The sequence below is a fragment of the Nicotiana tabacum genome, chromosome 3 (genome assembly GCF_000715075.1).
Source record: "Nicotiana tabacum cultivar K326 chromosome 3, ASM71507v2, whole genome shotgun sequence".
Lineage (NCBI taxonomy): Eukaryota > Viridiplantae > Streptophyta > Magnoliopsida > Solanales > Solanaceae > Nicotiana > Nicotiana tabacum.
The window spans coordinates 203817610-203842867 of NC_134082.1; the positions used below are offsets into that span (position 1 = coordinate 203817610).

At 38.2% G+C, this 25258-nt stretch overlaps 1 protein-coding gene across 2 annotated transcripts; it reads left to right on the forward strand.

Annotated features, from left to right (window-relative positions):
* The first annotated feature begins 22184 nt into the window (after positions 1-22184).
* Positions 22185-25153, forward strand: LOC107806738 (COBRA-like protein 4). Of its 2 annotated transcripts, none has more exons than XM_016631001.2 (6): positions 22185-22469; positions 22564-22643; positions 23013-23469; positions 23556-23703; positions 24006-24283; positions 24630-25153. In XM_016631001.2, exons 1-6 carry the CDS (start codon positions 22409-22411, stop codon positions 24911-24913), a joined length of 1308 nt encoding a protein of 435 aa, XP_016486487.1. In that variant the 5' UTR covers positions 22185-22408; the 3' UTR covers positions 24914-25153. The 2 variants fall into 2 exon arrangements, with proteins under 2 accessions (XP_016486487.1, XP_016486556.1); XM_016631070.1 differs by lacking the exon at positions 22185-22469 and adding an exon at positions 22789-22862 and having other exon boundaries at positions 22566-22643.
* Positions 25154-25258: the final 105 nt, after the last annotated feature.

Here is a 25258-nt window from a genome sequence, read left to right on the forward strand (position 1 = left end):
ACTAATCATAACATGTACCATCGAAACCATGATCAGACATTTAACAGTATCGAACACATGATTCGAATTGTACTGACTAAGCAAAATTGTACTGGGGAATCAGTTGATCAGTCAAATTTGAAGTTCAACTAATTGCACAGCACATACACATATACACATTATCAGTGAATAGAATAAGGACTTAATCAAACACATAGGTTCAGGAAAGGTAGACAGGACACAGTTGGTAAAATTCAAAACACAAATTAAACAAGACGTTTGGCCATACGAATAGACCTTTAACAAACACACCAACTGAAATAAAGAAGAGAAAACAACTTACCTTAAAATCTTTGAAAGAAAAATCAGCTTGTGTTTGAACAGACCCTTCTCAAGGTTGAACGGACTTTAATCGAAGTGTCTCTCAAATGAGAAACACTTCGATTAAGGTCCATTAGACCCTAATCTCTTGGCTTAAACAGACACGGACCAGGCTTGGGGTTTCTATGGTTCGTAGATGGTAGATTTGGGACTTGGGCTTCCATGGTTAGATTCGGACCAAACCAAGCATGGTTTGGTCACGAGGGAGGTCCGGGGACTATCTGGTATGAAACTGGGGTGCATCGGTGTGGATCGAGTTTTGCTCGAATCTTCAAATGAAGATTCGAGAACCTAAGGGATGATTCGAACTAAATGGTCAACAGATCCATGTTCAGGGGGGTGAGGCGGTCCTATGGTGTTAAGGTGGAGGTCACCGGCATTCATGCCGCCGGGTTTTGGTGAAGGGAGATGGGGGCGGCTCTAGGGTTCCGGGGTTCTGTGAAGACGATGAAAGGTATGGGGGGTCTTTGGATGGGGCGTGGGGTAATGGTTATAGGCTTATATAGTTAGTGGATAGATGGATCCTGGCCGTTGGATGAGACACGATGAAGGGCCACGATCCTTCAGCTAACGGGAAACGGTGTCGTTTCAAGTGTAAAGGGTTGGGGTCGGTCCGGGTGGAATGGGTCGGGTTCATCATGGGTTATGGGGAAGTGATCTTGGTCGTTGATCAATCTGGGATCAACGGCCTAGATCAGACTCAATCAGTACGATGTCGTTTGGACGCTCTGGATGTCAGCTAGTGTGGACCGGGTACACATGGGGTTTTGGGTTTGATTTTGGACCTTGAATTAAAACGAAAATAGGCCCAAACTAATTTCAACACAATTCTGCACTCTTTTTTTTATTATATTTTTTTTATCTTAAAACAAAACCTAAGTAAATCAAATTAAAAATCCATTAATCAAACACTTAATACAATTATTTGCACACATATATTAAAATATTTAAAGCAAATAAAATTAAACAAAACAACAATCACGGACAAAAATGCATATTTATGATTTTTCTATTTAATAAACGGATTACGGTTCAAATTGCACATGACACACATTTTTGTATTTTGTTTTAATAAAAATAAAAAAATCGGCCAAAATCATAATTAATTAACAAAGTGCCACGTAAAAATCCAGAAATTGTACAGCAAGACCAATTACTATTATTTTCGTTTCCTTTTGGAGTGATTGTCGCGACAATAAAAATCACGTGCTCACATCCACCTTCTTCAACAGCAACCTAACGCCTCATTTCCTATCCATTGAACTCGCCAGAAAGTGATTTCCAGCCGAAGCAGAGCAGCAACCAAACAACAATCAGCCACCCATTTTTTTTAAAAAAACAAACCAATTAGAACTGAAAACCAAGAAAAAGTTTCTAAAAATTTGGATTTCCAAGAAGTTTTGAGGTAGGAATTTGCCGCTCAATTGTTGAGGTTTTCCGGACCCGTGTGATTTCAGTCGAGATTTTTCGGTCCGGGTTTCCACTCTACGGCTGCTGTAATTGGAAAATCTGTCCCTTTTGAGATTAATCGCACATGAGATGTTCCTGTTTTGATTCTAGTTTTCGGAAAAAAAGGGAATAAGGCAACACAATTCCAGTTCCTTCCTTCAATCATGGATTCCAAATATAGAGGTTGACTGAGTTGAGGTACCGTCCAAGTTCAGTTCACTCGAGCTTTGTTTGCAGTTTGTCTATAATTGCTTTCGTGCAGAATTAGTTGAAAGGCTTAATCAAGGTCCATCTCTTCTATCTCGTTGCCTGAAAATGAATTAGTGATTGTTTGGTTGTCCGATTCTTTATCCTCTATGTTATTCAATGTAATTGCAGTTTGTCTGATTCTTGTTTTTTTTGTGTGCATTATTCTCTATTGTTGGGAAGTGAATCATTGGTTTGAGAATGAGGCATAAAAGTTTGGTTTAATCTGATTTTACACTTAAGAAGTATAAGTAAAGTTGGGTTTAAACTCACTTAAGCAGAAGTGGTTTGCCTTAATCTAACTTATTTGGTGTGTATACTTTAAGCAGAATTAATGTCAATCACAATTGAGTGAGGTTCACTATGGTAGGATTCATATGCATGTTATTAAGATCTTAAAAGTCATTTACATAACATCAAAGTTCAAGTGTTAATTATTTTACCGCTAATTGTTTCCTACCTCTGAGTAGAATGTGTCCTACTGATACCTGAGTGACATCTATCCTTAAAATTGTTCACTAAAACCTTTTTTGAATTTGGTAATTCCAATTATTGACATGAGTACAGTGAAAAGGAATTTAATTAAAATTTCTACCTACGGGAATGGGATTATGAAATATTTTATTTTATCGTAGCCATGGGTACAGTTCCCGTGGCATGGTCACGATATATAAATCTCAATTTGGGCGTGAATTTCATGTGACCCTCATATTTTACCTTAGACACGTAATTAAAACAACACAATTGCGAGTACGGTTCCTGTGGCGTAGTTATGATACTTAATTTCAAATTAGTTTTAAATATGAATATCTGTAGTTCACTTAGTTGAATGCTTTTTCTTTAATAAAACTGAGGTGTGCCATCCAATCACTTAGTCTATGGACCTCACATCGATATCTTAACTAGTGTGAAAAATGCTTTAAAATCTCGTAGTTTGTTTTAGGCGCGTTAATTAAATAAATTGTCATAGCTATGGGTACCGTTCCCGTGACGTAGTTGTGATGCTTAATTTCTAAAATTCGGGGGTACATTTATGTGATCCGGCCACAATTTAATCTTGTTAATAAAATAAACATATTGTGTAGCGTGGGTATGGTTCCCGTGACATGATTCGCAGCGTGTAATCAAATAATTAGTTGTATAACAAACGGATTATTAAAGCGGTTTAGAAGGAATAAAACGCACATAGGTTTTAATGATGCTTTTAAAATCAAATAAATAGGCCAATAATAATAGTTGAGCGACCGTGCTAAAACCACGGAACCCGGGAATGCCTAATACCTCCTCCCGGGTTAACAGAATTCCTTACCCGGATTTCTGTGTTTCGCGGACTGTAAAACATAGTCAATCTTCCTTGATTCGGGATTTAAACCGGTGACTTGCGACACCATAAATCATTCGAAGTGGCGACTCTGATTTTTAAATAAAATAATCTCATTTTGATTGTCATTTAAATTAGAAAAAACTCTCATATACCCCTTTCAAAGGTGTGAAAAAGGAGGTGTGATAGTTCTGGCGACTTTGCTGGGGATGAGAACCCAGAATCTCTGGTTAGGATTCAAGAATTCGAGCTTAGAATAATTGTTATATTTGGCTTTATTTATTATCTGGTTTTATTACATGTTTGGGCCTAATGTGCTAAATGCCGCTTTTTACCACTTTGATATTATTTGAACTGTGTATAAACTGCTATGAAACCCTTATCTTCTCATCTTCAGGGAAGTGCACGCTGGCGTGACTTCTTTTCTGTTAGTGTCATAACTTAAATTAGAAAGAGGCTCGGACAAGTTACAAAGCCGGATGGCCTTTTGGTTCCTGGTACATAGCCCTCCCCCCCCCCCCCGGCTCGAGTTGTCCGCTCGGGTATACCAAATCTAGAACAATACAGCTAGGTTTTAAACCTAGAATAACTCAGCCTCATGTCGGATCCCTAGTAGGAACGCTTATTTGCATCATGTGCATTTGACTTTGGGGACTCAATACAGGAGTTTTGTCCGTCTAGGACAAGTGTACCCAAAAATAAAAGACCATCTTGACGCATCTTATGTGCTATATGTTATATTCTTCAAGGATGAACGGGGTCATTTGGCGGACCAATGCGGGTTGAAGGAAAATGAGAAAGAAAAGAGTATGAAGTGTAAAATAAAGCAAGTAGGGCCCAGTTATAATTTTCGTTCACACTTTTTCAATAAAAGACCAAAAAAAAATCCAAAAAGATTTGCATTTTCCCATTATCGTTTTTCAAAAAAAATCAGCAAAATAGGGAAAAGAAAATCCAAAAAGAGTTTACATGTTTCAGCATTTTTAAAAACAAAACACAAAAACTATATTTTCTCTAAATTAGTTGTTTTTTTAATTCTCGCTCGTATCCAATTTGCCCGAACTATACATACCTGATTCTCATCTTTCGGGGCGTGATACGTAGGCAACCCACATAGGGTTCGGTCTTCTTAATGAGTCTTAGGTCCTTGGCTTCGCGGGGTCTTAGCCAAAATTTGCATGTCTACCGCTTTTGGCCACATAGGTCGTTTTGCAAAATACGGCTTGTCACACCTCCTTTTTCACTACACCCCCGGAAGGGCGTAAGGAGTTTTTCCAATTAAAGGACAATCGAAACGGGATTTAATATTATTATTTAGAGTCGCCACTTGAGAGATTAATGGTGTCCCAAGTCACCGGTCGTATCCCGAACCGAGGAAACATATGACTCTGTTAACAATCCGCGAACCAGAAATCCGAGTAAGGAATTCTGTTAACCCGGGAGAAGGTATTAGGCATTCCAGGGCTCCGTGGTTCTAGCACGGTCGCTTAACTGTTGTATTTGATTTCATCTGATTTTAATACATGCTAGCTTATGTGTCTTTTATTCGTAAACCGCTTTTTATCATTATTTATTCTAAAAGAATTGCGACGTCGTGAAAACGTACTTCGAACCACGTCGCAATCAATGCACCCGTGGTTGTCAACACATTTCAACTTCGTCGAGATTTGAATTTGGGTCGCATCAATGCGCACCCGAGTTTTAAGAAAGTGATTTAATTAAATCACGCCTAAAGATTCTATCGTAATATTATTTGGGGAAGGTCGAGAAGTTCGCTAAATGGCCCTGCCAAATTCTAATCATTTTAATAATCACTTATTGAGGCCTCGTATACATGATTTTGTTTGGCGAGATTAGTCTCAACATTTTTTATTAAAAAGGCCCATTTGAGAGTGACTACAATTTTGTATTGATCAATCGTCTCTAAAAGAAGAAAGAAAACTAATTACGTGAGAATTGAACTGTCCGGTGAAATTATGTACTGAAATTCAGTAGTCCAAGCTCAACAACAAGTTGGACCACTGATGGGCTTCAGAAACGGCTCGAATATTTTGGTCAGGTAGGAAAGAAAGAAGCCCAAGTGATAGATGACTGCACCTGGGATCGAATCCCCTAGGAAGCCTAAACTCGTGAGGGCAGTCCGTTTGACAGCCTGAGATCGAGCCCTCACAAGGCTAAATCTCATTCCCACATGGGCCCTGGCCCACTCGACGTTCATCAAGGAAGCTTGATTGCTTAGGCAACTAATGTTTCATCAAGGACTCAATAGTCCTAATCTCAATTTAAGCAGAAATATGAATTCAAACTAACACAGAAGCTCGGATTACCTTTTAAAATATCCTAGACTAAACTAAAAGCATGCAGAACCAGACCTACACCGATATTTAACTATACCAAATTAACAATTTATGAGCTCAATTTGAATACAAATAGAAGGAGACAATTGGATTTGCACAACCCATATTTAACAGTACCAATAACTCAAATCTAGCTGTAAAAATCAATTATCAAACGTGTGTACCAAACCAATCTAAACAGGTTATCTACCTACAATGAAGTCAATGAGTTTAACAGTCCAATGAGCATCTATTTAGCTACATGACTCGACTATCAGACATGCATCACCAGTTTTAACCAAAGAATATAATTATAATGAAACAGATGAACTACATATATAAAGCATTAATGCCAAAATCATATAAACTACAACTCCACAGCAGATAGTTCACTTCAATCCTGATTCATATTTCCAGTGAAATGAAGATACATAGCGTCAAACTTCAGGATATGTACCTGGTTTTTGAATTGCAGTGAAAGAAGAAGGAGTTAGCAGAAGCAGGTGAAACAGCAACAGTATCCAAAAGCAATATTCAGCAGCTCAGGGAGAATTAAACACCAGAACCAATCTCAAACAACAACCAAACAAGTGTGATTTAACACAAAACAGCTTCAACAAACACTAAGTAACACACTACTCGACTGCTGCCTCAACTGAAGGGCCTGAACTGATTCAAATGAACTCAAATAAAAACCAACAGAAATAGATCCAGGAGACTGCTAAGTCATGACAACCAAAAATTTGAACTAGGAAGTGGTAAATCGAAAGCTGAGAATTGAAAGTCACTCGATGCCTAATGGAATAGTACTTCAGATCTGAAGTCTATAATGGCTAGAGTTTTTAGGAGCTAACAATGGCTGAAAAGAAGGCCCTTCCTCAAGGCACTTGATGCCCTTTTTATAGGTGACACAAGAAGGTGAATCAGATTTTAGGTTTCTCTTTTAGCCCCTCCCTTATTTCAGTTTGGTCCCTTTATTTTGACTTGCTCAACAAGTAAATACCTCTATTATGCTAATATCTACACTAAAGTACCCTTCTAGAAGGCCCTAGGATGCTCTTATACCCCCCCAAAATACCTATACTACCCTTACCCCTACTTTGAAATTACTATTCCTAAAGAAACTGCCCCTTTCTATGCCTAAAATGCCCTTCCAATAGTCTGAAAACTATAGACTAAGGTTAACTGATCCCAATCCCCTCACCCTAGCTAAACTTAACTAAAGTTAATTAACAAATGACTTACTCAGCTATATCCAATACACATATTTTAAACATTACACCAATTAACACTAAAATTGAATGATCAACTAATACTAACTGAAATTAATCCCGATCAAAGCCCGCTTAACCAATGACCAATTATCAACAAAACACATTAGCACTGACTTACCATTAGCAAACTAAAGTGAAGAACAATTATTCTGATTATACTTAAACTAATCAAAACCTAAACTAACTTCTTGAATCGAAACAGGGTAAACTAATATGCCAAGAACAAAATAAATTAGAATAAAGCCATAAATCAAAACATGGAATCCAGACAGAGTTGACAAAAACTTTGGACACTAGCCAGTATTTAGAATAGAAGCAAACAGAAGAGAGGAAAACGAGAGCTCACTGATGCCAAGAGAAATGCCAGTCAGCCATCGACGTTCGAATCTTTAAAGATTTTTGACATGTAACATCCCTAATCATGTGTTTTTACAAGAGAACACATGGTTAAGGATATTACGGTCTGAAATCACAAAGATTTTGGGTTAGGGTTTTGGCCAGAAATTCTTAGATCTGAAATTCGAGCCGCTCCACCGGGAATCGAAGGAAGATGGTCATGGATTTGGGTTGAGGGAATTCTAGGGATGGTGTGGTATGATTTTGGGCCGGTTTGGACGAACTTGCGACTTGGCCGGAAAACTTCAAACGGAGATTCGACGAACTCTGGCAATATTCGAGGGAAACCAATAGCGGGAATGGAAAGAGGAATTCATGGGGGATCTATGGTGTTAATTTGGGTTTGAACGGTGTAGGTTGCACTTGCCGCCGGTGAGGATTTTGGGGTGGCTGGGATTAGGGTTTGCAAGGAGAGGTAGGGTGAGGAAGGCGAAGGACCGGGGTGGGGGGTAAGTTTTGGACAGTTATATAGTGTAAGAGTGGGGATTCCCGGCCGTTAGATCATGATACCTCGACGGTTTGGATTAATCGATGCCAAACGGCGTCGTTTTGATCTAACGCCTTGGACCGGAGGGTTCTCGGCTGCTTGGGCGTGATTGGGCTAGTGCTCAATTTCAGAAAAAAGCCCAATTGCTTCATTTTTGCTTTGTTTCCTTTTTTATTTCATTTTATCTATTTTGTTTTCCACTTTGTAATTTTGTAATTATTTTTCTGATTTTATAGAATTGCAACAATTAAAATAAAGTCCCAATATATTGCAAAACTAAACTAATTAAACTCTAAAAATTATCTAAAACCTATTTTACGCCAATTTTTGATTAAAACAATTAAAAAGCGAAAGTGAGCTACTTTGTAATTTTTCATGTTTGGTTCTAAAATAAACTAACCCCTAATCGGTCCTAAAAATATAAAATTATATCCTAAATGCAAATGCATATTTTTTGTGTTTTATATGAATTAACATGCACAAATAAAATGCAAACAATTAACACGAAATGACACCAAAATTCACAAGAATTGTAAAAATAAAGAAAAAAAATTTTGTTTGAATTTTGGGAATTATTCATATATAGGGCAAAAATCATGTGCAAACACGGCTATTTTTGCAAAAGTGGTTCAATTAACTCATGTCTTAGAGTCCTAGGTCCACAACAAGGTGTCCTCTATGTTTAAGGCCCATTTTGTTGAATTTGCATGCTTAGCCATTTTTTTGGCCACATTGGCCATTTCTACAAAATCGGTCATTTCTGCAAAAGTAATTTTTCCATGTCTTAGAGGTCACCTTTGTTGAGTTGGCACTTCTAGCTGCCTTTTGGCCACGTAGGCTATTTTGCACAATCATGTCTTGCATGTGTCCAACAGGGAGTGTTACTGTCTCACACAGTGTTCTAAATCCTTAACTCTATTTGGCTTTAGTTTTCTTATACAGGTGTGAATCTACTTACCGGAGTTTGAGCATGACAAACACCCCAGGACCATCTGGTCAGGACCATTGCATTCAGGAGTTGCTAAAGGAGAAATTTTATATATTTTAAGTCTGTTTCTTTTTTATGTTGTCTTGTACTTTATAGTCATGTCCAGTAGCAATGATTCTTTTAGTTGGTGGCGAAGTTTGTCGTAGTATAGTTGAGTTGAGTCTCTCATTATCATATTTCCTGTTTTTGTTTTGAAAATCAAAAAAAAAGTTGTAAATGAATAATCCAAAAAGACTTTTATTTTTTTTAGTTTAATTTATCCATTACTTTTCAAGAATTACGCTTGGTCTGATTCATGAGGGATATGATACATAGGCAACCTACATATGGTTCGATCGATTCATTTTTGATTTATTTAAAAGAAAAAGAGAAAAAAAGGAAACGATAAAAGAAAAGAAAAAAAGAGAGGTAAAATCATGGGATGTGAGAAATGAGAGGAAAGAAAAGAGTGATAATTAGAAGAAAAAAAAAGAGAAGGAAAATGAGCAAGCCAAGAAGTGCTAGAAAAGAAAGAAAGAGAAGATTGAAATGAACAAAATTGGGATGATGCCAAGTGACCTTGTGACCCTTGAAGTCATTCTAGAACCGTTAATTGTTGCTAGGAGCATTGCACGCAATGTGATATTTGTAGCTGTTAAATGGCCCTAATGCTAACAGGATGACCCTATTTTGTTCCTTTTGTTATCTTCATTGAGCATAAGGGTGGTTGGTTTGTGGTTTTTAAGTAACTCATACATGAAACACAAGGTCAAAGGGCAAGGTAGTCATGGCTAGCAAAGACTTGGACACAGGGGTTATTGATCCGTCTAAGGGAATTGTTGAATCAGAATCTAAGTTGAAAGAAGAGGTCTTAAGGTTGAAAGGACAGATGGCCGAAATATATCAAGCCTGGATTAGTGGGCATCCTCCACCATTAGCTCTCACTAACAACACTGAAAGTCTTGTCATCATTCCGCCACTGTCACAAGTCCAGAATATCTCCCCACAATCTTTTCACACTCCACCCCCAGAACTACCTCATATACCGCTCCTTTGACCACTCATGTTTTGTAGCTCATCCACATGCTACCTTTCCTTGATCCTCTAGCGAGACTGTGGTCAAAATCCCCGATGCCCAATACTATGCTCCAGAACCAATTTTCAAGGTCTCGGGTCCATAATCTTACGCTCTTCATTTCGAGCCTCCCGGTGAGACTGCAAAGCCTGCTAAGACAGTGGAGAAAGATGAGATATCCAGAAAGCTGAAAGGGTTTAAGATGCCAAAGTTTAATTTGTATGATGGGCGTGGAGATCCAGTAGCCCATCTGAGGGATTATTCTAGTGAAATGAGAAGTGTTGGCGAGAAAGATGAGTTACTGATGATGTATTTCAGTGACAGCCTGATTGGGGTAGCTTTGGAATGACATACTTGTCAAGATGTCGGTAAGTGGCATACATGGGATGACATGGCTCAAGATTTTGTGCGACACTTTTAGTATAATATAGACATTATCCCAGACTGCTCCTCCCTATCGCAGATGGAAAAGAACCCCAAGGAAAGTTTTAGGGAATTTTGGTTCATATGGAATGAACAAGTTGCTCGGGACAGTCCTTCCATTGATAGAAAAGATGTTGTTGAGCCCTGCGAATGATAGGATCCAGTGGACATTCTTGCTAAACGCTTTTAGCCTCAATATCGACCCCATGAATATCCTCGTACTCTAAATAATCCTCACCAATGCTATTTTTCTCCACAAAATCCCCAAGGTCATACCTCACCTTCCCAGTACTCTATCCCCAATGCACTTCCATATGCTCCACACCCACGATACCCGCAATGGACTGCACCACCTCTACAAATATCTTACCCGCCTCCTCAAGCATATCAACCACCCACCCGAAAGAGGTTCCAACCTAGGCCGGAGTTTAGCGGCAACAAAGAGAAGAGTCTTTCACTCCTATTAGAGAATCATATGCCAGTTTGTTCCAAAGATTGAGGCAATTGGGCATGTTGAAGATGATTTAGATAAAAATGTCGAACCCCCTTCCAAAGAATTTTGATTATTCTCAAAAGTGCGCATATTGCTCTAATGCCCCGGGGCACAGCATAGAAAAGTATTGGAATCTGAAAAGAGCAGTCCAGAAGCTTGTCGATATAGGTGGCATTACCTTGCAAAATCCAAATGCAACAGTTACTAGCCAAAGTTCATTGCATGCTCATAATGAGATGCATAAGGTGGGCATAAGTTGTGTTGAAAATGAATATGAAAACTCTTCTGAGTTCCTTGGAAGGCCACTTGCTGCAAAGTTTTCAGCGCTATCAGTTTCAGTTCTAGAAGTTGATCTTAAGAATGAGTTAGTAAAAGGGACCCAAAAGCAATTCGCTTAGGTCAATGTGATGGAGACTGGTGAAGGTCCTAGTAATGTTGATGCGGAACTCAGTGGCTAAGATGTCGAGCTTGGTGATTAGAAAGATGCTCTTTTCTTGGTTAGCCAGGGAGGAGTTTCTGGTGGTTTATTTTGTTGTCAATTCTGTTGTCTGGGTTATTTCAGGGTTGTAATCTGGATATTGTATTGTGACTCAAACCCTTCTATCCTTTTATTTTACCTAGTTCGTTTAGTCGTATAACTCATTTAGTGTTGTCTAGGTTTGTTTCAGGATTGTAACCCCAATTTATTTTTCTTGTTTTGTTATTCAAACCCTGTCACCGTCTGTCTAGTGCAATTTTCTGTTTTCTGTTATTTCTAGTTATTTTTTTTGTTTAGTGCTCTTCTCCTTTTATAGTTCTTTTCATGCTGGCTCTAGTGACATGACATGCACGTATAATTCTAGGCCTAGTCTTAAAAGTTAGTTTAGTCGTGAAGGAATGAAATAATTTTGAAGATGATAGCGACACTTGAGGGAAATAAGTACTGATTTAAACATTTTGAGATCATTTGAAGCCCGTACCATGTGAAACTGGGGCAGATAATTTGGGAAGTTAATGGGGTGACAAGAATTCGTTAAAAGACAGTCCATCCCGGATAATTTGAAGCAAACAACTTTGAGTTCAAGTGCATCTCAAGTTACAAGATAAAGTCAAGAAAGTTTTCTCCAAATTGACGGAGGATATCCATTGTGAAGAGGGAATCACCCAACGAGGGTTCTGTACTTGACAAGGTGCTAAAGAAAAGTGGAAGTCATACCAATGATATCAATGCCGAAGTCACAAAAGAAATATTATGCATGATCTTCAATTTTTATCCTCAGGTTGCATGTGTTGTACTTTGCATTTTCAAGAGATTAGGAGGCCCTCTTTCAGCTATCCAAATACTTTATACCCTTTGGTACCCCTTTTGAGCATGTACTAATTTCTTTGACCTCCCCCCTTTTGGAATCAAGGTAGAGTCATACGGAAAAAACAAAAAGAAAAAAAAAGTTCATGTCCCCATAGGTTTATCTTAAAAAGTTCATTCCAAAAGGAAAATTCAAAAAAAGAGAAAAAATAGAGAAAAAAAAAGGAAGAAAAAAAAGGAAAATAGTAACAAAAAGTAGTCTTGTGAACTACGTTTGACCTGATTCTTGTCACCACAAGATACGTAGGCAGCCTTACGATTTGGTCATACCAAATAAAATATTTCATAATCTCACGAAGTCGAGAGTGAGGCAGTCTTTCTTAGTAACTCCATCAAAAGAAAAAGAAAAAAAGAATCAAATTCCCTTGTTTAGAAATTGGGGCAAAGTTTTTAGAATGAATTCCAAAAGTTGTAAATAAATTAACCTCGTTGTCTTAGTTATTTTGGGTCTTTATGATATCCTTTCTTTCTACCCTTGTCCAAAAGCCACATTACAGTCCAAAAATAACCTCCCAGATAATCTTTGAGAGTATTGAGTTTAGACATGCCAAGAGTATATGATGTTTTTACCATGGTTAATGCCTTGTCATCTGTAGAATTAGAGGAAATAAGAAGAAAAGAACAAAATGAGAGAGTCTTATTGGTGAAAACTTTCGCAGGCACTATAAGGCGATGGTGAGTTGAGAGAAAGAACAAAATGAGAGATGTTTGATGGTGAAAACCCTTCGGGCACTACAAGTCGAAAAAGGATCGTGAATCAGATTGGATAATCGGAGCATTGAAGCCCAGTTTCACGGTTTAGGGGTATAACAAGAGTTGAACATCAGACTTTCTTGATAGATTAGGCCACTTGATCCAAAGGTGCATGCCATGGTCATTAGAATTGGTATCCACATCTGATAAGTTTCTACTTTGTAGTTTTCCTGTTAGGAATCATCTCTTTTCATTGTCCTTTACTCTATTCCTTTTGTCTTGTTTACTTCCTCTTCTTGAGTCTATTTGGTCAGAATAAGTAAGAAATGACTTCAAAATTTGCCACTAGCTTTCCAATTGCACAAAATGGGATCTGGCTAGTACATCAAAGTGGCATAAGTCAGGAAAGAACAACATGTGCACTGAGTTGGTAACAATCAACGTGCTTTGGGATTCATGTGAAATACAAAGGTTCAGTATTTGTCAATTCATGAACAATGCAACAGATAGAGGGTATTGGGTCTGAACGGATCAAAGGTATTTTCTGTGATAAGGTTGACAGAAAAAGTGGTTAACCAATAACAAGCAAGTCTTCCAAGTGGAAATCAAAGTTATCATGGCAAGTGAATGAGCTATAGACCTCAAGGCCAAGGCCAGTGGCATACGTCAGGGAAGAACAGCAAGTGCACTGAGTGGGTAACAATTAACATGCTTTGGGATTCATGTGAAATACAAAGGTTCGGTACATGTCAATTCATGAGCATAATGCAACAGATAGAGGACTTGGGGTTGAATGAATCAGAGGTATTTTCTATGATAAGGGTGACAGAGAAAGTGGTCAATCAACAAACAAGCAAGGTCTTCCAAGTAAAAATCAATGTTATCATGGCAAGTGAAGGAATAGTCGACCTCAAGGCCAAGTCCACAAACCATCCACCACATTTATAAACTCACAAATTTTCTTTATTTGAAATAGGGACGGAAATTATATCTATATCAAAGCTTGGAAGCTTGAATTTTTCAAGTGTTGTGCCCAAATTTTGTCAGCACAAAGGCAGTTTGAGAAGGGGAAAGAAAATTTGTTCGATTTGTAGGAACCCCCCATGAGGAAAGCATGTACCAGACAGGTTCGACCGTAAATATTCAGGACCCTCCTTGATAATGGGATTTAAATTTAAAATTTTTAGGACCCTCCTAGATAATGGGATTTAATTTAAAATTTTCAGGGCCCTCCTAGATAATGGGATTTAATTTTAAAAAAGTTCTCAGGACCCTCCTGGATAATGGGACCTAGTTAAATTTCAAGACCTTCATAGATAACAAGATTTAGCGTAAGTTCTACCTTTAGGAAAAATAATTTAGCTTTAAAGTTTTCACTCTTAAGATGAGATTTAATTCGAAATTTTTAGGACCCTCTTGGACAATTGGATTTAGCTTTTAAATTCTTAGAGCTCTTTTGGTAACATGATTCGATTACCACTCACAGATATGCCCGGATACCAAACTGGGACAGAAAAGTTTCTTTTGTTTTGTCTGTTTCGCTGTAATCAGGCGCCCACCTTGAGAACAAGGGAATACAGTTCAAGTTTTTGGCAATCAGGAACCCACTTGGAGAACAAGGGAATATAGTTCAAGTTTTAGAAAGCAGGCGCCCACCTGGAGAACAAGGGAATACAGTTCAAGTTTTGGCAATCAGGCGCCCACCTAGAAAATAAGGGAATACATTTCAACTTTTTGGAAATCAGGCGCCACTTCTTCAAGGATGGGAAGCGAATCCAAAATTCGCTCCTTATCTCTTGTGACTTCCGACAAGCGAAGTGGGCGCCTCAAGACAAGAGGGAAGCGAATCCAAAATGCAGAAGCTGAGACAAGAGGTGGATTTCTCAAGACATGATGGAAGTCACAAGCATGGTGTGTCCGGTTTTGATCCGAAAAACTCAAGAAGAATGAACTAGCACATGTAACTAGCAAGCGTCAAGGTTCAAATCTAAAGTCTACATGAAGAACCATTCGAGACTCAAGATCAAGCTTCACAAGATTTATAGATAGGAATCTTGTAACTTATAGTTGATAGGCTCAGCTAGTCATTTTTATTTTTTGATTTTGATGTAATAACAGGACCACGGATCGGAACCTCGACGGAACGGCACCTCGACCGGCTCTCCACCTCAGTATACTCCATCACTTTTCCTAATTCTGAACTACACGTGGCTTGATTCCTTTATAGCTAAGGATATGTAGGCAGCTCAGATACCAGGGCTCGGTCACATTCTCCTTCCTCTTAGTTTTTGGTCTCCTCAAATAAGGGTCGGGTCAAAAAACCTGTCAAGTCGTTCTCTGTCTGAAAACTCTTCGCGTTTCTAGTCAAAGAGGGGCAGCTGTAGACATGTGATTTTTGACCCTCCCCGAGATTTCACCCATTTTAGCGTAAAATATTTAGTTTAGGCCTAATATCGATATTTCAATTAGTTTTGACTCTTTTATTTTATTTTATCAAAACAAAATAAAAATTACAAAAATATTTCTTCTTTTTAGTTGCTTTTAGTTTATATATCTTTCGTAAAACTAAAAAATACAAAAAATAGTACCTTATTTTTATTTTAATATGATATTTAAAAATACCAAAAAAGTTTATTTTAACGATTAGTCTTATTTTAATAGTTATTTTATTTAAGTAAGATTAATTAGTAAATAAGGTAGTATTTTAGTCTTGTTCACGGAGAAAGAATAAATTTGGGCTCAAACAATCCATTTTTAGGCCTAATTTTCGGACCTAGTCCATAACAACCCAAGCCCAATACCCAATACCCACTAGCCTAACCCTACATACTCTTCATTTAAAGGTAAAAAAAAGACCTAATTTCCTAGACCCTAAGAGATCAGATCCGCCGTTTCATAGTGTCACACCTCCTTTTTACCTGCGCTTGCAGGGGCGTAGGGAGAGTTTTTTCAACAACAACCTAACGCCTCATTTCCTGTCCGTTGAACTCGCCAGAAAACGATTTCCAGCCGAAGTAGAGTAGCAACCAAAAAACAATCAGCCACCCATTTTCAAAAAAAAAACAATTAGATCTGAAAACTAAGAAAAGGTTTCTAAAAATCTGAATTTCCAAGAAGTTTTGAGGTCGGAATTTGCTGCTCGATTGTTGAGGTTTTCCGGACCCGTGCGATTTCAGTCGAGGTTTTTCGGTCCGGGTTTCCACTCTATGGCTGCTGTAATTGGAAAGTCTGTCCCCTTTGAGATTAATCGCACATGAAATGTTCCTGTTTTGATTCCAGTTTTCGGAAAAAAAGAGAATAAGACAACACAATTCTAGTTCCTTCCTTCAATCATGGATTCCAAATATAGAGGTCGATTGAGTTGAGGTGTCGTCCGAGTTCTGTTCATTCGAGCTTTGATTGCAGTTTGTCTGTAATTGCTTTCGTGCAGAATTAGTTGAAAGGCTTCATCATAGTCCATCTCTTCTATCTCGTTGCCTGAAAATGAATTAATGATTGTTTGGTTGTCCGATTCTTTATCCTCTATGTTATTCAAGTCAAAGTGAATTTAAATTTGGGGTTGCTATCTGATTCTTGTTTCTTTTGCATGCATTATTCTCTACTGTTGGGCAGTGAATCGTTGGTTTGAGAATGAGGCATAAGAGTTTGGTTAAATCTGATTTTACACTTAAGAAGTATAAGTAAAGTTTGGGTTTAAACTCACTTAAGCAGAAGTGGTTTACTTAATCTAACTTATTTGGTGCGTATACTTTAAGCAGAATTAATGTCAAGCACAATTGAGTGAGGTTCACTATGGTAGGATTCATATGCATGTTATTAAGATCTTAAAAGTCATTTACATAAAATCAAGGTTCAAGTGTTAATTGTTTTACCGCTAACTGTTTCCTACCTCTGAGTAGAATGTGTCCTAGTTGATACCTGACTGCCCTCTATCCTTAAAATTGTTCACTGAAACCTCTTTTGAATTTGGTAATTCCAATTATTGACATGAGTATAGTGAAAAGGAATTTAATTAAAATTTCTACTTATGGGAATGGAATTATGAAATATTTTATTTCATCGTGGCCATGGGTACGGTTCCCGTGGCATGGTCACGATACATAAATCTCAATTCGGGCGTGCATTTCATGTGACCCCTCATAGTTTACCTTAGGCACGTAATTAAAACAGCATAATTGCGAGTACGGTTCCTGTGGCGTAGTTGTGATACTTAATTTCAAATTTGTTTTAAATATAAATATCTATAGTTCACTTAGTTGAATGTTTTTCCTTTAATAAAAGTGAGGTGTGTCATCCAATCACTTAGTCTATGGCCCCTACATCGATATCTTAACTAGTGTGAAAAATGCCTTGAAATCTGGTAGTTTGCTTTAGGTGCGTTAATTAAATAAATTGCCATAGCTACGAGTACGGTTCCCGTGATGTAGTTGTGATGCTTAATTTTTAAAATTCGGGGGTACATTTATACGACCCGACCACAATTTAATCTTGTTAATAAAATAAACATGTTGTGGAGCGTGGGTACGGTTCCACTGACATGATTCGCAACGTGTAATCAAATAATTAGTTGTATAATAATCGGATTATTAAAAGCGGTTTAGAAGGAATAAAAACGCATATAGGTTTTAAGGATGTTTTTAAAATCAAATAAATAGGCCAATAATAACAGTTGAGCGACCGTGCTAAAACCACAGAACCCGGGAATGCCTAATACCTTCTCCCGGGTTAACAGAATTCCTTATCCGGATTTCTGTATTTCGCGGACGGTAAAACAGAGTCAATCTTCCTCGATTCGGGATTTAAACCGGTGACTTGGGACACCATAAATCATCCTATGTGGCGACTCTGATTTTTAAATAAAATAATCTCGTTTCAATTGGCACTTAAATTGGAAAAAACTCTCATATACCCCTTCCGGAGGTATGAAAAAGGAGGTGTGACACTCTTCGGAGTCAATATCAGAGACAGTTTCGTATCCATCCTCGGCAATACCTTTGCCTTTCACCTCGGACGACGAGGGAATATCAACTGATACCGGGGATGACAGCTCACTTCTTAGTGCGCTATTGCCGACCTCCACAGACAGCCACCCAAGTTCACCCTCAACTTCAGGAAAGGCTGCACCTTCCACCACTCCCGTTGATGGTGGAACTCCAGATGACGGATTCGCATCACTTTCAGGTACAGTAGTGATAGGCCCTTGGTCATCCCTTGTAGAGTCTACTTCCCAAACTGTGTTATCGCCAATATCCACCGATCTTCTTTTTCGCAGATTCAAGCCTTCCCCACTCGATGATGACTCATCCACTAAATGCTGCATAGGAAAGCCGACATCCCAGATATTGAACCACTGATGGCTGAGTTGGTCGCACCGAAACCCGAGGTCAAACGGGGGAAGACAACCGGGCAAGTTTGGATGTGGTTGCAGTTGGGACAGGCTCTGTTGTGGCGGCCGCCTGACGGAACACAAGAGTAGGAAAAGGTCGTGATCAACTCCCGCATAGGTAAAAGGCGACCTACGAAAATTTTTTATGACGAAGACAATCTGACTTACCGGGAAGCTTGGGACCAAATTTATTGCGGAAGGCCGACCATTCGCGGATCCCCACTGTATGAGGAAGGACTCGGCTAACCCACTCGTGAATATTTTCGACCAAAGGAGAGGGTTCAGCCTCCACTGCACAGACAAAGAAAATAAGATAATGTACAACCAAAGTCGACCAGCACAAAATGCAAAAGAAGGAAAAGGTGCTTACGTGCGTAGTTCCAAATCTCAGGAAATCGGCTTAAGTTTTCCACCACGCCCTCGGTTTTGACGTAGAAGTAGCAAAGCCAAAACTGGCGGTTGTCCATTCTTACCAAAAGACACTTGTTGCACCTGCGGCGAAGATATAACACCATCCCCCTATGGAAACTGGGAGCAAAGAGATGCATCAAGTGACGGATGGTCACCTCAACCCCGACCAACTCCGCAAACTTCAAAATCATGTGGATGAGTTGGTAGATATAGGGGAGAGTTGAGCCCGGCACACCCGGTAGTAGCGGCAAAACTCTTCAGCCAGGTGAAGGATAGGAAAAAAAATAATCCACAAAGAAGGGGTACGTGTAGAAAGCGCAGTACCTAGGGCGGTGTATCTGCACCACGTCATGCCCCGTAGGGATGAGGTCTATCTAGCCCTAAACTCAGCAATGGCCGCCCCTTTCATCAATGACTCCGGAATTTCGGGGTCATCTTCGGGAAACTTAGAGAAGCCAGACCTAGCCTTCTCCCTATGGGGGATTATCTCAGCTACCGTTGGAAAGTTGTCATCTTCAGCAACCACGGTCACCCCATCATCATGGGGAGGCATGCGAACTGCTAGGGGGACTAGATCAGGTAATCCCTCTGAATTAATTGGGTTAACCATTTTTACACGTTCTGATACGGAGAAGGTGCAAGAGCAGAGGAGGTATAAGCAGCGAAATTATCAGGTACGGTGAAAATAGGGATACAAGAATGAAGGTAACAATAGCAGGAACACTGAAAAAAGAAGGAAGAGATGAAGATTCAGCATTTTGAAAAGCACAAAGAATCAAGCAAAGGGTCTTGAGTCCCTATTTATAAAAGCCAGGGCACCATAATCGAGAATACAAACCGTCGATTCCCAGCACAAATGTCGAAACGGCAGAGGCACGGGAAACGACGCAACACATCAGGAAAACGTGTAATAATGACGCATGGTGTCATGACGTCACTCTGAAGCGACGTAACGGTAAGTTATGGCTCACGAAGCGCCACATTATCATCTCGCCCATAGCGTTACTACTCGACCTGCTCGCCTAAATTTTTCAACCATGACTAGTGAAGTCCGCTCATCGAGGTCGTCCGAGAGACGACCCCGATAAGCGGAGAGACTAACTGTATGGGTCAAAATCTGTCTAAGGGCGTTCGACGCAAAGTGATGTTGCCAAATGTAATTTGGTCGAGGTCGACTAGTAACTAATAGGACTCATCACCGAGTAACCGATCATAGTCGAGGTCAAGCATCAAAAGAAACAGTAATGGCTAGTTTAGCAATAGGATCTTAAAAGAATATTCTGTAGGATATTCCTTGTACTTGTACTTTTTAGGGTTAATTGGGTATGTATCCCTATAAATGGAAAGAGAGATAAGGAAAAAAGTATGTAATATTCTCTGATAAGAACACTCTTGAAAAGCAGACTCTCTCTAGATAATACAAACATCATCTTTCTAAAGATATTCGTTTTTGTTTGTTATTCTATACTTTTCCCATTAGATCCGAGAAAGTCTCCGATATTCTCATATTTGTATGTCATTCATTATTGTCAGAAGGAAGAATCATCCACCTGATTCAGTATTGAGTGAATCATTCTCCTTATTGACTTTAGTGTTATTTATTGTTATTTAATATTTGATATTCTTCCTCCATTATTGACATTGAAACATTAAATACACGTTGCATTTTTTCTCTCCAACATCATCTACATAGACCAATTATTGATCTGAAGTTATTTTGGTTAACTAGGTTCAACCCCTCGTTACATAAAATTAATTAGTTTAACCAAAGGTTTATATTTTTTGGTCAAACAAGTAAGGCACTCCATGAACTGTTAAAACATATACACTAATGCAGAATTCAACATAAAATCATACTGCGATAATTTTAGAACTTTACATCATTACTTAAAGTTATGGTTAAAGAGAATTCTTTTACAAAGGAAAGGTGAAAGAAAACAGAAAGAGATGGGAAGACAAAAATGGTTTATTGAGTATCATACTAGCGTTTTGAACACGCCAAACCACATCCAAAGTCATATTCGTAACTAGACCTAAAAGGACCTTAGCTACATTCCTTATGTCTTTATTTCCTTGTTTGTCTCTCTCTTTTTTCTTTTATTTGTAATTTTAATATAACTACAATAAAATTACACATTGATCTTGTCTAATTTAAAGGAAAATTAATTGCCATTGATAACCACGTTTTTCTCTTAGAATATTAATTTAAGAGATCGTAGAGCTCATAGAGAAAGTGAAGATGCTTTAATATTCTACCAATCGAGCATATTCACCTTTTAACAAAACAAAAAACAAAAAATTGATATATAATATGCTAATAACGTGATTTCTTTTTTCAATTCCAACTTCTATCACCATCTTAAGTAAATAAAAGAATAAATTAAATACCTACTTTTTCGCAATTTAAAATTAAATACCTACTTTTTCGCAATTTTTTACTTTCTTAGAAGGAAAAAAGCTCTTGGTGTGTAATTGATTATTGGATTTTAACTTTCATAACTATTATCCTACTATTTTAATCGACCAACACTCTTTGTGGAAATAAGATTAGCATGCAGTTTGATATTGTAGCCTGATTTCCGATTCATCCCAATCGCCAGTTCTACTTGCTAAAAATTAGCCCATATATTGGAAATTAAAGAAAATTTAGGAACATAGTTGTATAAAATAGCCCATATATTGGAAATTAAGGAGAATTTAGGAACATCGTTGTATTTGTTTTTGTATGGGAAGGGGCCGGGACATTCTACTTGTTACCATGTCCCTACCAAACCTTTATCCTTTCCTTAAGGTAAACTCTTGCGAGGTGTTACGCCATTTTCACTTCGTAGTTCCGACTCACCACGTGAATATTTTTTGCCAAAGTACTCAATATATCCAATCTGGTAGTTGATGGCGAGAGAAGGATCCCTCGTTATTATTATACCCAACTCAAGTACTCAACCATAAAGAAAACTACTAACTAAAAAGATAGAATGTCATGATCATCACAATGAATTGTGGGGTTATTTATATGAATTTAACGTATACTCCATCATTTACAGTGCATGCAATGAACTTTTAATTTATACTATCAGTGTAATTTAACATGTTATAGTAAATTATATAATTATTATTGCTATTGTTCCTTTGATAATTCGAACTCACGATCCTAGGTTGTAGGCGGGGTGCTGACCATTTGAACAACCCCGCTTGTCCATTTCTAATTCTGCTTACCTGAAGTAATCTTTTAATAGATTTGATAATGTAAAAAATTATTACTCTGTATATATTGAAAATGAGGTCTCTTTGTATGTGTGCGTAGTCCAAATTAAATGGCTTCGAGTCGGTTCTTTGGAATGACAATCTTGTCATAACCTGGAGAAAATTAAACAGGGAGAATTAATGATGGTTGGAATGTTATAGTCGGATACGAAGGACAAGAGAAAAAAGAACAAAAACTGGCTGCGTACATAGTACTATTACCAAATCGTTGCTTCAAGATTCAGAAAGGCAACAGCAATATAAATAGAGCCAAATGAAGAAATGAACAACCAGTTGTTGGTTCTTTGTACAAAAGAAACTCATATAATTCCAAATTCCCACTTCTTCCTAATTTTATCACACCTCTTTATTCCTATATTCCTATAATAATATCCTGGCAATATCATCTTATTAATTCTACTCATCTTTGGAATTAAGTGTAAAAGCAGTTAATAGATTGTGTATGTAAAGATCATATAGACTTTTCTTGCTCTGAAAAAAAAATGAGAGGTTTGATCACAGTAGCTGGCTTCTTCTTCATTATTGCTCTCATTCCTCATGCAGGTGTTAAGTCAACAGACTTCGTTTTGTATTCATTTTCGTTCTTTTCAAATTTTTAGTTTGCTATCTCAAACAAATATTATTTGTTATATTGCAGCTGCTTTTGATCCACTGGATCCCAATGGGAACATCACCATCAAATGGGACGTTATGTCTTGGACACCTGATGGCTATGTCGTAAGTTTCCCTTTTGTATTTAATCTATAATACAGTACTATCATATTTACGAACACTTATATGTAATTATGTGATCCGACCTGATAGTGAAAATTCTTTTGTACTGTCATTATATAAAAGTTAAATCATTTTTTTTATCTCATAGATTTTGCAACTGAGTTTAACCTCTACGTACATACAGTGTAAGAAAAGATCAGGTCGCCTAAAAGATAACTACAGGTAATTGTGATATTAGTAACCTAGAACATAAAGCAATTTACCTACTGCAAAGTTAAAATATATAAGTTAAATTCTTTGCGCGCAATTGGTTTCCTAGCTGGATGAGACGATTTTGACACCTTATGTATGATGTGCATGGAACATTTGCAGGCAGTGGTAACAATGAACAATTTCCAAATGTATAGACATATCATGACCCCTGGTTGGACCTTAGGATGGACATGGGCTAAGAAAGAAGTGATTTGGTCTATGGTGGGTGCACAAACCACTGAACAAGGTGACTGCTCTAAATTCAAAGGCAATATCCCACATTGTTGCAAGAAAAATCCCACTGTTGTAGATTTGCTCCCTGGAGTTCCTTATAACCAGCAATTCACTAATTGCTGTAAAGGTGGAGTCTTGGCTTCTTGGGGCCAAGATCCTCAATCTTCTGTATCTGCATTTCAAATCAGCGTTGGCCAAGCCGGTACCTCGAACAAGACCGTTAAACTTCCTAAGAACTTCACTTTGCTTGGTCCTGGACCAGGTTACACTTGTGGCCCTGCAAAGATTGTTCCTCCTACCAAATTTTTCACACCTGATCTTCGTCGAAAAACTCAGGCCTTAAGTAAGTCATGTTCGTCAATAAAATTCAGAAGTTAATTTCACGTATGGTTATTGAACTTTATTCACTAACCACTTACCCTTTTGTAGTGACGTGGAATGTAACATGCACATACTCCCAGTTTCTAGCCCGAAAACACCCGAGTTGCTGCGTCTCTCTGTCAAGTTTCTACAATGAAACCATCACTTCTTGTCCTTCTTGTGCTTGTGGTTGTGAGAACAAACACAAATGCATCAAGTAAGTTTCTACTCTCGGACATCAATTAGACATACACTAGAAGGAACACCAAAAAAAAAAAAAAAAAAAAAGGGGGCAGCCAGGTGCATGAAGCATCCTGCGTTCACGCGGGGTTCAGGGAAGGGCCGTACACCAGGGGTTGTGATATAGGCAACCTACCCTAATGCAAGCAAAAGTGGCTGATTCCACGACTCGAACTCGTGACCTATAGGACAACTTTACCGTTGCTCTAAGGCTCCCTTCTAAGAGGAGCACAGATATTTGTTTTTTAATACTATTAATATCTTATGACAAATATATAGGAGCGACTCCAAGCTACTGAGTGTAGTTGGAATAAACACTCCAAGAAAAGACAACGCACCATTAATACAGTGCACGCACCATATGTGCCCAGTTCGAGTGCATTGGCATGTGAAACTCAACTACAAGGACTATTGGCGAGTCAAGCTATCTGTAACCAACTTCAATTACAGGATCAATTACACACAATGGACTCTTGTTGTACAGCATCCAAATCTTAACAATGTAACACAAGTTTTTAGCTTTGATTACAAGCCTCTCGTTCCCTATCAATCCATCAGTAAGTTCCTAAACTCTTTGAAATACTCTATGTATATATGCAACATGATTAGATGTGCCAAAATCAACCCAAATATTTTTTAACTCGCCCAATCCATCCAAGTTTAAACTAATTAGGTTATGACCACTTTATAGACTTGACTCTTGAACGGTTTAAACCCAAATTACACCTATTACACATATAGGTGCGTTGGATTATGACCCATTGTTTGACCCATCTTGATCAAATTAACCCATTGGATCGTGACATGTTTATTGATTTGACAGCTTTGACCTGTATAAATTTGACCCAACACTCCCATTCGCCACCTCTAACATGATCATGATATGGCTATATTCATTTGCAGATGACACAGGAATGTTCTATGGCATGAAGTTCTTCAATGACCTACTGATGGAAGCAGGGCCATCTGGGAATGTTCAATCAGAAGTGCTTCTCCAAAAAGACAAGGACACCTTCACCTTCAAACAAGGATGGGCATTTCCACGGAAAGTTTACTTTAATGGTGACGAGTGCATGCTCCCACCACCAGATTCCTACCCATACTTGCCCAGTTTTGCCCATCATAGCTCTGTTGCTGTTTCGACATTGTTAATATCCCTGCTTTTGCTTTTGATTATATTCTTTTGATCTTTTCTCCAGTTTTGTCAGTCGTTGAAAATTTTGAAGCTAAGCAAACACAACCTCTTGGTATATTCGGATCACCAGTACATTCTTTGACAGAACAGATTGGGTCATGACTCATGACTATGTGCTGCAACAAATTTTGTATGTGTATTAGAATATCACACTCAATTCCAAAGGAAAATTGAGCTTGTCGGTTCATTATTGTTTTGTAAGCATTCATATATGAAAACTTCATTCATGTCATGCAACATTCACACAATGACAACAATTTATAGAGTATAGCATTTACATATATGCTTTCACTGAAATACTGGAAAAGCAAATGTAACTCAGCTGAGGTATACAGAA